This window comes from Echeneis naucrates, chromosome 7, assembly GCF_900963305.1.
Source record: "Echeneis naucrates chromosome 7, fEcheNa1.1, whole genome shotgun sequence".
NCBI lineage: Eukaryota > Metazoa > Chordata > Actinopteri > Carangiformes > Echeneidae > Echeneis > Echeneis naucrates.
Genome location: NC_042517.1, coordinates 6,896,319 through 6,913,245, shown reverse-complemented (window position 1 = coordinate 6,913,245; position 16,927 = coordinate 6,896,319). Strand labels below are relative to the sequence as shown.

At 40.8% G+C, this 16,927-nt stretch overlaps 1 protein-coding gene across 2 annotated transcripts; it reads left to right on the top strand.

The window, feature by feature from the left end:
* Positions 1-2: 2 nt before the first annotated feature.
* On the top strand, positions 3-12,423 carry plekhm2 (pleckstrin homology domain containing, family M (with RUN domain) member 2). Of its 2 annotated transcripts, XM_029507135.1 has the most exons (20): positions 3-581; positions 1,964-2,070; positions 2,323-2,432; positions 2,543-2,642; positions 2,771-2,858; positions 2,946-3,120; positions 3,836-3,895; positions 5,540-5,828; positions 5,929-6,720; positions 6,817-6,886; positions 7,336-7,426; positions 7,669-7,733; positions 7,968-8,056; positions 8,427-8,559; positions 8,834-9,024; positions 9,473-9,538; positions 9,636-9,795; positions 10,699-10,878; positions 11,264-11,380; positions 11,503-12,423. In XM_029507135.1, exons 1-20 carry the CDS (start codon positions 522-524, stop codon positions 11,638-11,640), a joined length of 3,081 nt encoding a protein of 1,026 aa, XP_029362995.1. In that variant the 5' UTR covers positions 3-521; the 3' UTR covers positions 11,641-12,423. The 2 variants fall into 2 exon arrangements, with proteins under 2 accessions (XP_029362995.1, XP_029362996.1); XM_029507136.1 differs by lacking the exon at positions 3,836-3,895.
* Positions 12,424-16,927: the final 4,504 nt, after the last annotated feature.

Below are 16,927 nucleotides of genomic sequence, written 5' to 3'. Positions count from 1 at the left end.
ATTGACCAAGACAGTTCGGATCAGAGCATTTAGGTTAGTGGCACACAAAAAAAAAAAAAGTTTGGTGTAAATCGTGGTATAGATTAGTCGCGGAAAGGCAACACGAAGAAATTCATTTTAAGCCTTCAGGCGTACTGAGATGGAGCGCATGACATCCGATTTATGCTAAAGTATAGCGTTGGTTGGAGTGTAAAACTTGCTAGCCGCCCCCGGCCTGAGTAGCGTCAACGAGAGAGTCCAGAGGCTGCGGCTAACTCCAAGCTAGGCTAACATCAGCTGACTGAGGTCGGCTTGTCTCACTGATCGTCGGACGTTAACATGACATTTGTGAAGTGACGGCGCCGTCGGCTCAGTGCGTACGGCCCGCAGCTTTATCTCTCTTCGTTAGTTTTGGGAGCTAGCCGCCCAGAAGGACCGGATCATGTTAGCTAGCTAAGGCGGGCGGCGTTAGCTGTAGCAAAACAAGAAGACCGCTGCGGGAGTCAGCTGACAACCTGCTGTAAGCTGCCAACAGACCAGGGATGGATCAACTGAAAGTGAAGGATCGCATATTGGAAAACATCTCTCTTTCCGTCAAGAAGGTAAAGCGATGCTCCGATGGTCAGCACACATGGACAAAGCCAGGGATTCAAACACTTGTACATGGATGAACTAGCAGAGTTAGTGTTGGGTTATCTTTTGTCTGTCAAAGAGGACAACTTTCAAGTCTGAGGAGGGGGGGGGGCATTAATCACTGGTCAAAGAGGGGCCTTGGCCTTACTGATGTAATCATATAGCTCAAAGTCTTTTCCCTTCTATTTGTCAGGTCGGCTTTTTTGTTTTCCTGCTGCAGATATCAGTGGTCATGGTCTAGTTTATCTTGGTGAACTTGGCGAAGAACAGGGGCACCAAGCCCTTTGGTACGCTCACTGCGGCATGTGTTGTGAACACGTTTAAGACCTGTTCACTCCAATATTTCCATCCAAGCTGTGGCATAGTTGAGATCTTTTGAGCAGTTACCTCTGGCGTTGTCAGTCTACCTTTGTCACAAATCTTCTACCGCTACCTCCATGTTTGTGCATTCACTTTTGAAAAACCATCTGCATTTCAGTTTGTGTTTCATGCTGTGAGTCCAGCACTGTGTCCTTAATCCACAGATCTTATCTAGTAAATGTTTAGTCGATTCAACTTGTTGTTGTGTTTTCCCCATTCTAACCTCATGAAGACTGTGAAAGTCTTCGTTAATGCATATGCCTCAAGCTTCCTAGATAGTGTACATTGTTTACCTCTGACATACATTGCTTATTCACGTGGAAATGGTGAAAGCATGCAAACCCTACAATATAACAACAGTGTACTGAAACTCTGAAGCGTGAGCAGCCCACGCTTCAGAGTTTCAGTACACAACATCACACATTTTAACATCATCTTCAAGGTTTCTGTAAATTGTACTAGTGAGGTGCCTTCAGTGTAGTGAATTTAGACAGGAAAAAAAATGAGGCACAAGTTTTGTGTTGCTTTTGCTCTGGTTGAAAGCAAACTGAAATAAAGTAAAGTCTACAAAAGGTTAAAATAGCACCTTTTATCATTCATTTCACCCTGCAATTAAGTCTCCAGCCCAAAAAAATAGGCAGTAAAAAAACCTGAGTGCTTCAATCAGAGCAAACACAAACTCATTTGGATCAGCTCATGAACTCTCTACAGCTTGGCCATAATTCCTCAATCACTTTATGTTTTACTGTAAGGGTCAATGGTCTGCTGCACTGTGTAGTTATCATTTACAGTTTTTGTTTCACTTTCAATGTTTTACAGTACACGGTCAAAATTCAATACAAGGCATTAAATCTCAATTTCACATTAAAAGTGTGTCTCAGACATAAATACATAAGCTTTAATTTCTAAGAGAGGTCGTTACAATTAGTAGAATTGTCTTGAAATGCCTTTCTCCCGCACAAAGCAAGAAAGAGTAACTGTCTTTGTACAGTTGCAGAGTTACTTTGCGGCCTGTGAAGATGAGACTCCAGCTATCCGTAATCATGACAGGGTTCTGCAGCGCCTCTGTGAACACCTTGACCATGCTCTGCTGTATGGGTAAGAGGCTTACTGGGAGTTGCTCATTGGAGAGGAAAGAGATGCATAGCCCAAATCTTAATTAGATTCAGCAAATTCACAAGCCTGGTCTCTCTCTATGTTAACTTTCAACACACACAGATTTCAGGCGATTTTTGTGTTTTTGCTAAATGTGTAAGTTACTGATCAAAGTGTGGATATATTTGGTTCCACCCCACTGCCCTTGCCCTCTTAGGCCTTGTGTATGTGATATTACTGTTTTCAACATGGCAGGTTGCAGGACATCTCCTCAGGCTACTGGGTCCTTGTCCTTCACTTCACCAGAAGAGAAGCTGTTCGCCAGATAGATGAGCTTCAGCACATAGCAACCAACCTCGGTCGAAGTAAGATATCTCTCCTTCAGCCCAGCATTCTCACACAAATAGTAAATGGGGATTAAAGCCTCAGCCATCATTCAGTTTGTAATATGTATAGAAATTCATGTTTTGTGCAGGTCGTGCATGGTTATACCTGGCACTGAGTGAGAGCTCCTTAGAGAGTTACCTGCGCCTCTTCCAGGAAAATCGAGGATTATTGCAGAAGTATTATTTCAAGTAAGTCCTCTGGTTATTCTGATCTTGATTACCTGATGGATGGAGGATGAAGGCTTTTTTAAACACTGCTGACATGTTCTTGTGTACATGTCACTCACATCCAGTTAACTGTTCTCCTTCTCTGCTAGGAATGCACTGGTCTGCAGTCATGACCACCTAACACTCTTCCTCACCCTGGTGTCCGGCTTGGAGTTTATTCGCTTTGACCTGGAACTGGTTAGCATTTAATTTCTTACAATATAAGTAAAAATGTTGATGTTGGGGGCATGTCAGTAATGTTGTTGTTTGGTCCTCCTGGGCCAGGATGTGCCATATCTGGATGTGGCCCCTTACATGCCAGAATATTACAAACCTCAGAACTTGCTGGACTTTGAAGAAAGGCTGCCGAGTTCAGACAGCTTGTCCCTGCACTCCTTTACTTCCCTCACCTCCACCAACCTGGAGTGGGATGACAGTGCGATAGCCCCCTCCAGTGAAGGTAGGTTCATTCAGCCGTATATTTACTTTCAGGTCCCCATTCTTAACTCTCTCCAAATTTGCACCCCTACTTCAGCAGTTTAGTCAGCAGTATTGTCTAACATTTAGCAGAGGGTCACACTGCCTGACCTTTTAATCCTGGCTGGCCAGTCAGTGTTGTTCCTTTTTAAATTGCCCCAGCACATATCTAGTGTCAGTTTTATGTTCTGTTGCCACATTAAATGACTCTAATCTGGATACTATGTGATTAAATTACTTTGATACTTTCCTGGCCAGTGACTATATGGATGATGTCAGCCTTTATTTTTGGTTCATAATGTGGCCTGACCCTGTTGATGTGCAAGTATACATTTGTGTGCTCTGATATGAAATCATACAATAATGTCGAGTTAATGGCATGTGGAAGCAGAAGTTGAATTGATCTTTACAGAGTCTTGTGACTCACAGGCCCCAAAGTGCATCTTATCAAATGAATCATATGCAGTGCAGAGGCTGGTGGTTACAGAATTATCACACTGGGGTGATTGCGGTGAATGCTTTCCCCATAGTCAGTTCCCTTCTTGTAGTTCTCACTTGCCCATTTTTCTCCATCGGTTCAGTTATTTCAAAACCATAAGTCATGTTCATTTTTCTGTGTCTGTTCCATTCTCTCATTCTCCTTTCTCCTGTCTCCAATCCATTTCTCTAATGTTAAATGTTATCCCTCCTTTTTTTAGATTATGATTTCGGTGACATCTTCCCCGTGTTGCAGTCATTGCCAAGTGCAGACTGGGAAGGTGGGACATTGGTCAATCCCTCCCCCCTCATTCCCCTTGCCTCCTACTTTATTTCCCTCCTGTCTAGCATGCCCTGCCACAGCTCATGCTTAAAAAAAAATCATGCTGGGTATTTTATGCAGTAATTAGGTATGTCAATTGTAAAAATGAAGCTTGCAGGTAAAAAAGAAATAAGGTAATGCTCATGAAAGTACATGAAAACTGTCACAGGATAAGGATTAGAGATGCCTCGATTTTTGGGAATGCATTCAATTGGAAGGCATTTTCATTTGAAGCCAAAGTTTGGTGGCACATGGCTTTGATTATTGCTTAACTGAATTTTATAAACATTGAATATTGAAGAATCTTAGTTCATTATTTTACAGAGAAACTGACCATTGTAGAAAACGTGAATGCTAATGTAACTCACAAGAGTAGTAGTGCCAGGGTGTGGCATTTAACATGCATTTTAGTAAAGGTTTTTTAGGTATGATTTAATGAATTGAATCACCGTAAGTACTTAAACAAAATTACATCGTCTTTTCTTTCAAAGTAAGTTCACTGGTAAGTTTGGTGCAAATGGAAAGTGTTGGCGGGGGGGGGGGGGTTATGTGCAAAAGTTGCCTGCCATCCTCTGCATGTGTTACTCAACTGGGAAATGATCCCGATGCTCACTTGTCCTTGTCGTTTAGGTAGGATGTAGGATGCCTGATGTAACTGGTGCTCATCTCATCACGTTTGTCTGACTGTGTATCTGTTTGTCTGGTGCAGTTGTTTTTCAACGTCCTCTCTTCCTGTGTGACATGTGGCGCTGGCCTAGGTTTAGCTCAACTGCAGTGTGAGGTAAAAATCAAGCCTCGTTGCTAAAGGTCATCTCTAGTGGTAGGGCATTACAACAGCATCGTTTTCAGTAGGTTGTTAGGTGACTGTGCACGTTTGTTGATTCTTAATTCTTATGTAGAAGCTTTTATATCAGAAGTAGTTCAAGGTCAATTTTCTTGGCTTGTAGAAATAATTTCACAGCCTACCCTTCTGCTTGAAAAACATTTTGGAATAATTTTAAATTATATCAGAAAAGTATCTAGAGATGTCCATATCTTAGTCAGTCCAATCTTTGTCAATGAAAACCCAAAAATATATATATTCAATCAAATATATATATTTAGGGAAGTTGCATTATTCAATTATGCTACTTTACATGACCCATGTGTAGAAGTTACGTAGTGATATTTGACCTAGGCCTGTGCCACTGCAAAGAACGCTGCTGTCTGTTTACCTACTTGATGTCATAAACAGTGCATTCTGTGCCTCTGTGACCCCGACAGAGAACCACAAAGCACACAGCGGCACCTAACACTTATTTGTGTGCGATGCTGATAAAGGAATGAATTGGGTTTTAGTTCAATTGTGTTGCTGGTTAACTCCCTAATATTGGTCGGAATGGATGTATATAAATAAATGTGTGAAGAAAAATAACTCATCCCATAGATTTTTTTTTTTTTAAATATATATAAATAAAGCCTTGTGGTTCTTGCAACTGTAATTCAACCTACCAGTGAGACAGAACTAAAACCTCAGTGCATTTCTTTTAATATTTATACATTTGGACAACTGCGCTCAAGTATTTTGCAATAATGCAGTGTTTTTTATGGCGTTTCTTGATAGAGGGTGATCTGACCGACCAGGCAAGCTGCCCACGGTCCAGTGGCTCTGATCCACAAACGGTCATTAGCGACACTATGGTCATTTCTACTGGCACTGTCAAGGTGAAAGTAGCAGCTCATCCTTCTCCACACAGCCCCACATCCAGACACAACCCCTTTAATGAGGACTCAGACACCAACACCACCAACACCTCAGCTGATGTCACACCGGTTCATGTGGCCAACTGCCACAACACCATTGCTACTGGAGACGACAGAGAGAGCGGCAGCAATGAGCTGGAGGTCATCAGGTATAGTAGTGAGAGCTTCAGTTGTATGGTTATGTTGTATTCTGATAATCAATAAAATAAGGAAACTAAGGTAACTCAGCTAACTAATGTATACTTCCAGGGTGGCAAGAAGAAGGAAACCAGCCAAGAAACGAAGAGGGAAAGGCTCCACAGATTCCAGTAGCAGCATTCATAATTCACTCTCCTCTGATCACATGGAAATGGACAGCCCCCTTTTAGCCTCTGAGGATGCGGATTCATTAAACAGCACTGTGATTCAGCTACTAGGTGAAGGAGAGTTGAGGAGAAGCAGGGCGGGATCAGAAGCAGTAGAAGAAGGAGATGAGGACGAGGTAGAAGGCCTCCTACGCCTCCCAGAGATGACAGACACCTCCATGGACAGTGTAGGCCAGCCCCTCCGGGATGTCGTGGAGCATCTCAACGGGGCTCTAGATAGGGACGAGGGCTGGGAGCACCAGGAGGAAGAGAAAACTAATTATTGCTGTGACCAGGCCAGTGAGCCGCCAACTCAGCAGCCCTTTCGAGAGGACTCAGGCGGCAAGCCACCTGACCCAGTCCCAGGAGACACGTCTCAGTCCCCTCTGGCCAAAGGTGCAAGGTCCTTGCAGGCCTCATCTGCATCTACAGAATTATGCTGCTTTACCCCCCACAGTCCAGACTCTGCTCTCACAAGTGGTGGCCACGATGACTCTTCAGAGCATAGCCAGTCACAGACTCTTTCAGGTGGCCTTGAAGATGAGGAAGAGACAAAAGGGCAAGCAGGACGGGAGCTCGACATAAAGCAGCAGGAGGAGGAAGATGTAACAGATAACAATACATTTACTGAGAAGGCGCAACGACTTAAAGAGGAGAAACTTAGTCCATCAGAAATTTCTCACCCTGCAGAGTTTAAGTAAGTTTTTTGTTTGTTTGTTTTTTTTTGTGCAATGAGCTGTTACTATAGGGTTGTGCAATGAGTGTCTAATGTTCTTTACTTTTGATATTTCAGGGTGGACAATAATCACTTGCTACTTCTTATGATCCATGTATTCAGAGAAAACGAGGAGCAGCTCTTCAAGGTGAATACAGAATTCATCATTATTTAATTCAGTTTGAAAGTAGCTACAAAGAATTTCATTTATAGTTGAATCTCAGAATTTAAGTGGCAGTATTGTGGTCATGACCCTGCGGTATCCTCTGGAAAAACAAAAAAACAATTACTAACTGTTTCTCACTGCTTTAAACCAGTTGCAGTGTTATTAATCACAGTGTGTGGTAGTTGTGTCTGCAAAGTTCAATTTACCATTGAATTTCTCAGTTAATTTACTCAGACTGTAGTAGTTTATCTGCCATCAGTTAAAAGAAGATATCTCCTCACTATTTCACTTATTACACCAAACAAAGCATAACTGAACCAACATCTGTTGATGGACTATGTATCTGTATCAGTCTATTGATTTGATGCATCAGGGGTAAACTGAACGATTTTAGACAACCAAATTCATGTAACATATCTTTGTGTTTACAGATGGTAAGGATGAGTACAGGCCACATGGAGGGAGACCTGCAGCCCCTTTACCTGCTCCTGACTGACTGTTACATATACCTGCTAAGGAAGGGTAAGTGGTGAAAGACCCAGCATTCACAGGCTTCTCTGAAAACATGGCGGGTAGTACTTCCAGTCGCAGGCATGTATCGATATTTGTTCGAATAATAAAATTTCACATTGTTTTTCTTTTCATGCACTGTGGCCACATGTGATTGGAAAACTAGAGCGTTTCTTTTTTCACAACAATAACTGGATAAGATTTATTTTTAAAATAAAAATTAAATGACATTGATGTTGGGCTTTTCTTCACAGGTGCAGCAGAGAAGCCCTACACAGTGGAAGAAGCTGTGTCTTATAATGAGTTGGACTATCTTTCAGTAGGTATCCTGTACAACATGAGCTTGCCATATTTTCTGTTTCATATTTGTCACTGCTTTGGCGTGATGTAATTTTATATGTTTTCATGTTATATATGAAAATAAAAATTTCTTTATATCACATAATGTGTGCATAAATAAAGTGCATACAGTGTGATAATTGTGCAGTCCTTGATTTTTCCACAAACCATGCAGACTCAAGTACAACATGTTTTTTTTTTTGGCTTTCTTTAGGTGGGCCTTGACCAACAGGCAGTGACAGTGGTTTGCACCAACAGACGAAGAAAATTCCTGTTGGACACAGCTGATGCCTCAATGACTGTGTGAGTGTAATCTTACATCTGTGTCTTGTGTTTCTTAATATTCTGACTCCCCACAAATATTATTCTGACACAGAGATGATTCTTCTTCCTCTCAAATATTTGACATTATTACCTGTTTTTGAGTGCTTGTGCAAAGATGCAGCAAGCATACAAACTCAGCTCTCAGTCACGTGTGTATTTGTGGTCTTAGGTGACTGTTGTGTCACTCCTGCATTTTAATGTTGATCTTAAAGAATCAGCCATGAATCTAATCTGTTGCAACCACAATATGTTGAATATGTTGGTTAAATTAGTATTTCTGTACATATTTAGAATGGAACTATTGACTTTAAAGTGTGTCATCTGACCTCATCCTTCTTTCGAAATACAGCTGGTTCCTGTCGGTCCTCAAGTCTGCCATGGTGAAAGGTTGTCGTGAGCCTCCGTACCCCTCTGTTCTTACTGATGCTACAATGGAAAAACTGGCTCTCACAAAATTTGTCTCTCAAGAGTCTCACTGTGAGGTATAGAAATGTTAGACATCTATTTGAGTTTCCTTTTCCTGATTAGATCTCTTCCACTGTACTAGAAACTCCAGTAAAAGAACCAAAACTTTGGAAGACTCCATTCAGAAATCTAAAAAAGTGTATTCTTTGGAATCTGATCAGCTATGAGACTTATGCAGGATTTAAAGAAAACAATGCAAGTGTCTTTCTGTTATTGTAGAAATATTTGGTGCTGCCTCCTAGAAACATTGCTCAAAGCACTGATAACCCAACATTTGCCTGTTTTCTACAGGTGTCAGATGTGTCTATCCATCTCTATTCACTTGTCCACTGGGAAGATCCTATGGACATGAATTTGTCTCCCCAAGGGGGCCCACCAAGCTCCGGAGTATCTTCTAGCACCAAGGAGGGGACTCTGCAGTACCGATCTGGAACCACCTATCTGGGCAAAGAGCTGTGGAAAAGCTGCTACCTTGTCCTCAGGTATGGACAGGTTAGACCTGTCAGTCCCCTTTTCTGTTGGAACTTAAGTTCTTGTAAATACACATTGGTTGGCCTCCATACTGTACACATTTCATTATGTCTTTTTGGTGTCCCTTTCTTTCATAAAAGCTTCATCCCCTTTTTTTTTATTGTGGTATTTCAGACTTGCACTTTACATACTATAAGCTATAAAACTAGTGGTAAAAAGCGTTGAACACGTTCACTATGATCCCCAGTGTTTGCATCCAGGCTTCACTCTGAAAGAAGCCAAACATACTGAAATTGATATTTCCTTTGCCTTTTTACTCCTTTCCCCATCTGCCACTATCAGAGGCACTGAAAGTCTGCACTCTATTTCAATTTAATGATGCAAGAATGCTGTTTACTTACTTAGTATTATGAGCTTCTAATTCAATTAAGCATGTAAAGACTTGCCCTTTTTTTGCAGCAATGGGATGCTTTACATGTATGCAGAGAGAACTGACATGATACCTGTGTTATCCGTCACTATGGGGTAAGCAATATAGGCAACCCACTTGGTTTTTGACTGTTGCAAAGTAAACAACACTGTGCTCAATGAGACTCCCTTTATATTCATGTTCTTTGTACAGAGGAGAACACTGCGGAGGATGCCGTCGCTCAAACAGTACAGAGCGTCCCCATGCCTTCCAAGTCATCCTGACAGACCGCCCCCCGCTAGAGCTCAGTGCCAACAATGAGCAGGACATGGCTGACTGGATGCAGCTCCTCTGCCAATCAGTTTCTAAAGGGGTGAGGGAAGAAACTTGCACACTGCTCACATTGCTTATTTATTTATCCTCTTCGGGTTCGCCATGCCCAGTAAGCTCTGTGACTTGCATTGATAGATTTGGCCACAGTTTTTACGCCCTCCCCATTTATCCGGGTCTGGTTTTATGTTGTGGCTGGGGTTTGAACCCAGGGTCTCTGCATGTAGAGCATGCACTCTCAACACAGAGCTCTGTCTCCGGGCGACTGCTCACATTGCATATTTTTTAAAATAACTATGTCTCAGCAGTTAGGTTCTCACGCAATTGTAAAGCCAATTTTATTAATACTTTTCAAATGTTGCAAAACACACACAAAAAATAGATGCATTCTCATGAATTCCATTGAAGTGAATAAACTGAATAAATAGGTTGTATAGTAGTATAATCCAATATTGTTACACATGGCTGTAATAAATATGGTAGAAGAAGTAGGCATTGTAAAAAGGAAACAAAACAAGTTATTTGCCAAAGACAACACTAACCAACCCTGAAAAAGAAGAAGTTAACCAAGTTCTAATTAATCTTTCTTCTTCATTGTCAACATTATCCTCATCTTCTTCTCAAGAAGACAAACAGTCATCAGTCATGGGAGTTCAATGTTTGCCAAAGTTTAACATTATTTTGAGAAGATATTTTCATTTCCCAATAAACACTTTTTTGAAAGAAACACCACCTCAAGCAAATGTACATAGAAACTTGGTGATGGAATTGCTGCTGCTGTTTTTAGAGACACAGAGAGACAGTGATGTGTCAAACAGTCTGCATGATCAATAGTGCACGCAGGATTTACAGTGTCCGAGACCGACATTACAACTAAAACTGTTAAACTTTGTGCTGTATGGAAGACTTAATGCCACCACCAATACCATAACCATATTATCTCCAGGTCATCCCTCAGGGTGTGGCCCCTACCCCATGTATTCCATGCTGCCTTGTGGTCACAGACAAGAAGCTGCTAACTTGCCATCAGGACTGTCAAACGAGCTTCTTCCGTTCGCTGGGCAGCGCTGACATCTCTGACATCACCGCTGTGAACTTGGAGGCCAATAAGGAGTATTGCGTGATTGTGAGTAGTGCTGCTGCAATAGGCCTATTTTTTTAATGCATTTATTCATGTGTGAGCTGCATGCCGTACCACAATTACAGATGTTAGGTTATTTGTCTCTCTTTTTCTGAAATGTGACAATGTAACTCGAGCCTTATCGAAAGAAAACAGCAGGTCAGTGTGCTAATGAAAATGAAGTATTTGTGGTTTAAGTAGGAATCAAACTCTCATTACCTGCAAACATGACACATCATACTAGAATATAGTAACATCTTAAGGCTTGCCTTACCCCACTGTATCTGTGGTTTAGTTTCATTGAACTCTATAGCAATTGAGACAATATATCTAGTACACTGTGTCAAGTCCTTTAATGTAAGCTTTCCCTCGTTCTCTTTCCTGTGATTAGGAATTTGCGACAGACCGGGCCCAGTTCCTCCCCCCATGGGTCCTGTATTTCAGTGGCTCTGAAGAGAGAGATCGACTGCTCGAGGCATTAGACAGCACATGGAAAGCCATTTTCCAGGTCAGAAGATACTGTAGACAGTAACACCAATATCAAATGTTCAAGAAGTCCATAATGTAAGATCTTAAATCAATTACGACAGATGGCTCTGACTGAACTCTCATGTTCCTCACTGTACCCAGGTTGACCTTCCCCACAGAGATGTTTCTGATCCATTGGTACAGAAACGTTGTAGTGAGGCCCTTGCCCTGATGAAGAGTGCCTGGCAGAGGGCAGACAGTTTGGCCCGGGGCAGAGCACAGCGTGAACCCTGGTGCTGATGTCACAGACACACACACACCTCCATGCATACTTACACTCCCTGTGAGTAGCTGCTAAGCCAGTCTGATGGTCTGGTGTATTTCCAGGATAAGGAGTGAGAAAGAAAAAAGGATATGAAATTCTATGTTGGTTTAAACCATTCAGTTTCAAGTTCCACAACTGAAATACAAAGATAAACACAACAGATGGTATAAGCCTGTTTCTTATACCGCCTGCTTCTAATTTACCAGGACGTGTCCTGAAGAAGTCACATTACATCACAAAGATGCAGCAATGACTCATTTACACTTGAAATGAAGTGGTAATGTATTTTCTTCGGTGATGCATTACCATTGTTGCTTTATCAGAGGTTCTTCAGACATAGTGGCGGTGTGGACAAATTATTATGAATCAAGGAAAAGTGGCTTGTCACTTGATATGATTTTTAGTTTCCTCTCGCGCTATGTAGGAAATGATGGTGGATAGATGGTCAAGGCACATATGGTAGTTGTATCATGGCAAACATATTGAACTTACTTTTTGTCCCCAAAAGTGAATGTCAAACAGCTTTCTTGAATGGATAATCCATCCTTAAATGAACTAAAACATTTTCAGTAAGGACTTGAGTCCTTTGAGTAAGTGTGTTGTCTGTTATTAAGTGGGAAAGAAGATGGGATCCATTACCATTAGCTACCCTACACAGTGAGATGAGAAAATAAGAAATGGTCCAGCTGGATGCTTCTGGTGATATTGATCAAGAAAGCCATATTTGAAGGGAGAGGTTGCTACTTGTATGACATGTTGAAAAGTTCACACTCCTTGCCTTTTGTGCATGCATACATATGCACACACATCAAATTTATATATGTATATATATATAAATTCTGTAAATGTGGGTACATTGTGTACCTTAACAGTGGTTTGATTGGAGAGCAAATGTACAATATCAACGCATATCATTTTCACTGATAGTTGTGTGTGTGTGTCTGATTATTCAGCTTTAGAGTTTGACCTTACACCACACACATCTTGACTGAATTACTCTCACGTCCACATGGTAGCCCAGGAGAATGAGAATGAAAAGCTTAATATGAGCTATGCCTCGATATTTAACACTTGCACTGTTACATGACATGCTCATGCCTGTGTCGTTTATCTAAGATTTAGCTTGACAATTTTGATGCTGTCACTCAGATAAAGAAAGAAACAGATCAGGAAATGCATCCCTTGCCTTTTCCTCCACTCTTGAAAGATGAGTGGAGACTTCCATGCGGACTTGCACATTAGTTTTGCTGTTAGTCGTTTTTTATGTTATTAATATTACATGTGTTAATATCATAGTGCTCTGATTTATCTTCCAATTTTATTTCCAATTCCAATTTAAAAGAAAATGGGAACAAATTTATCCAGCTGAGCAGTTATATTTTCTTGGTAATGACATATTTGTGGGCTATATGAAGTGTCTATATAGTGGTTAGTACTGTTGCTCCACAATAGGAAGGTCTCCGGTTTCGGTTCCCAGCCTGGAGCCTTTCTGTGCAGAGTTTGCATGTTCTCCTCATGTCTGTGTGGGTTTCCTCCAGGTACTCCAGTTTCCTCCCACCGTCCAAAGACATCATATTTGGGTTACTTCATGACTCTAAATTGTCTGTAGGTCTGAGTGCGAGTGGTTGTTGGTCTCTGTCTGTTTCTGTGTGTTGGCTCTGTGATGGACTGGTGACCCTGCCTTTGCTGTGGGTGAAAATCAGTGTGAAGAATCCTTTACCGCCCAACAGCTTTGAGGAAAAGTGTGTTTTAGTTTACAGCAGTGGGTTTTGAAATTATACTATAACGAATGGTAATATCTGTTTGAGATTTATATAATCCCCAACATTTTTAACTCAGACTGTACCACTCAGTCTTCGTAGATCAAAGCTTTTTAAATAGCCCATAATATTAAAGTGTTTACATGTGAAAGAATCAAAAAAATCCTACATGAAACCATTTTAGTTTCCCTGCAGAGTCAGTGGTTGGAAATGGATGTGTTGCCAATTAGAGTGCTGCTGCTGTGGCAGTGTAGATGGAGTAGCTGATCTCATTGTAAAGTGAAGAAAAGTTACTGTTTCTTAACACTTCACACACAATCATCTGTGACTCTTTAGACCTGGTGTTAAAGCAAGTGATCCAAGTGTGTGAGCTCACGTCAGGCGTCGAACTATCAGGAGTGGTCAACGGGTACTTCCCCGTTCAATATGCAGATAAACACATCTATAAATCTGTTTGCTAACACAAAATACCAATCTGATAGTAACCCACAGTTTGTTCTCAATGTGCCTGTGAGTGTGGGGGAGAAATAAGTGGCTGAGTGAGTCAATGCATTGAGTACAAATCATCAATGAAATGATGAAGTTTAAGTGATTTCAAAAATTTAAAAGAAAAATAACCACAATCAATATCCAACAGTAAATACTGATATTGTGGCGGGCCACGACAAAAAAATCACTGTATGGAAAACACTGTGATAAATGTGTGTGTCTGTGTATATCTAATGTATTTCTGGATCATTATGAAACTAGCAGGACTAATTGGATTGTGGTCAACGATGCACATGCTGTGATCGGATTGTCCAAGATGGATGTGAATGCCAGATGGATTATTGAAAAGTGTAGTATTAGTAAAAATAACTGCAATTTTGGCACTGGATAGGCACCGTTGTCAGAAAGACTTAAATGGTACCCAGCGTGTGTCACTTGCTTGTGTGTGTTTGGATAAATTTTGGTATATTTCTCAGTCACACTTTAAAGTCAACTTTACTCAGTGCTTTAAGTCGTTCTAAGTGCCACTCAGTCATGCTACTCTAGGGGGGGGAAAAAAAAAAATCTCAGGTGAAAAAGGTACTTCACATCCAAAACCTTAAGACTCACCACCTCTTTTGGTTGGTTTGTTTGTTTTTCTTTTAATTGCTATTTCTTTGTCTAATTCAGTATTTTTTAAGTCAATTTTTCTTCTTTTTTTCTTCCATGCATTATGAAGCTATTTTGCGCACAGAAAGAAGACTGCAAATTGGAAAAGGTTTTATTGTAATAGCCCTTTAATAATTCAGTGGGTTTCAAAATAGGATTGGCTGCCTTTGTGTTTGAAATCCTCACCCCCAGTGGATTACTTAAGGACATTTTTGACCAGGGAAGGAACAGTTGCAATAGTTAGACGTACTTGAAACGTTTGTAGGATTATCAATAAAAATGAAGTGCTTACACTTGTGACCTGAAAAGTGTGTATACAAAGAAGAGTTTTTCAGCAGTGTTTTGAATGTGGGACATTGCAGGCCAATGATGGATTACATCTTTTGAACGATGCATTGTGAAAAAATTCTTTATGATTTCTTGTTCATAAATGTATAATGCATGCAATGTTTATGTTATGTTTTTCGTAGTTTCATGGAATTGTAAATAGAGCACTAATCAAATATAACGGACTGTCAACTCACATATACAGTGAAGACATGCATGTCCAGAAGGTTTTATACTGTTCATAATGGTAACGAATGTACAAATAAACCTTGGTGATTGGACAGCATAACTCAATAAAATCAAATCAAACCTTGGCTGCTGTGATGAAATGTACTAAACATAGCAGTAGCAGTACCGTGTAAATCTAGTAGTTTTTATGTGTTCATGAGTTGTGCTGAGCTCTTTCCACCCTGCACCAGACAGAGGTCCTCATACGGTGGTGTTTTATACCACTGCTGCTGGACCACAGTAAAGCTGACTGATGGCCACAAACCTTGACTGGAAAAAAAAAAAAAACAGAACTATACAATGACATATTGACAACCGCTGAAGTTAGATAATGTACTCTGCTCCCTCAGCAGCAGTGTTGTTGAGGTTTTATCAGTTTTGCAGTTCCCCTTTACACCAGTAGAGGACAGATGTAAAGTTTCTTTATAAACTATGTGGCTTTGGAGAAGGCCTTTTTATTTTTCATACTTGCAGAATGTCAAGTCCTTAAAGAAATGGTTTTCTGAAAATGAAGAACTTGACTGGCAAGTAAAGAGCACTGACAAACCCCGACGTCTTTGGGAGGAACCTGAACAGCCTCACTAACAATCTTACGGTAAATCCCTGCAGAAAAATAATCTGGCAGGTAATTCTTTACAGAACTGTGTTGATATGTTTTATTCACAGCTTTCCGGCACAGTCTCCCTCTGTCACAGCGGTTCATTCCTAAGGAGCTCTACCACAGCGTTCAGGAAGGTAAGTGTTCACAAAAGTATGGAGTGCTATTAAAATATGGTTCACAGTTTGTAATACTGAAAATTTGTTTCAAATTGTTTGAGGTTGCCGAGATGCCTTACATTTTCAGAGTCTGCAATGTAAAATGTTTGAGATGCGCTGTCTTCAACAGTCTATTGACAGTCAATTTCCTTAGCAACTGCAATTCCAATATGTAGTTGCTAGGGCAACTTGTTACCACGCATATTTTCAGGCACATTTTTGTTAGTGTAATGATCCCACTGTGGATATGTTTGTGCTCCCACTATGGTTAGTACCAACAGACTGCCCTTTCTGGATCAAGGAGCTTTCAAGCTAAGTGCTTGTTTGCCTCCTCAGTTCAAGAAGAGCTGAAAATAACAGCTGAGAACTGGCAGAGAGTCAAGAGATGTGAAGAGCAAGGCAGGAGAAGGCGCATTGATCCCCTGCAAGAAAGATCCTGGGGAAGAGAGCTCAGTGGGAGGCAGAGGCAGCACGTCACAAATACATATTTCAGAATGTATTTAAACCACAAGACTAGAAAGAGAAAGTTTGGAAGAGTTGCTGAAATTGCCAAATCTAATCTCTGTGGTGGACTCGAGTGAAAAGTGTGATCACAGAGTGGCGCAGCTAGAGATAGAAAGTCAAACAAGACGAACTGAGATTGATGAGACAGAACATGAATAAAACAGTGTAGACCTACAGCCAGGTCAAAGGAGCCATTCGAAGTTGGGGAAATTAAATAAAGATAATGGATAACAGAATAAAAATATGCGGCCAGGTTGCGCATCCACTCAAACACAATTTCAATTGAACCAAAGTCAGTAATATGGAGACTGAACCAGCGTTTGATTGCTCCAAGATTATACCGTACTCATAAAACTGGTCTGTATCCTTTTTTATAGAAACAGAACAACACAACATATCTCAAGTTTGGCGGTACTGAACAGGGATTAATGGTGAACCGTGCAGAAACTGACGCTTCATATATTTCAACTGAACGTAAAACACCTTTCAAGCACACATTAATGGGAAACTTTATTTTTCAGTCTAGAAGACGATTTTTCTTTTTAAATAA

Coding starts and splice junctions, on each gene's coding strand:
- plekhm2 (XM_029507135.1), top strand. CDS start 522: ATGGATCAACTGAAAGTGAAGGATCGCATATTGGAAAACATCTCTCTT. Junction 2,643..2,770: donor TTGCAGAAGTATTATTTCAA/GTAAGTCCTCTG, acceptor CTTCTCTGCTAG/GAATGCACTGGTCTGCAGTC. Junction 9,796..10,698: donor GCCAATCAGTTTCTAAAGGG/GTGAGGGAAGAA, acceptor TATTATCTCCAG/GTCATCCCTCAGGGTGTGGC.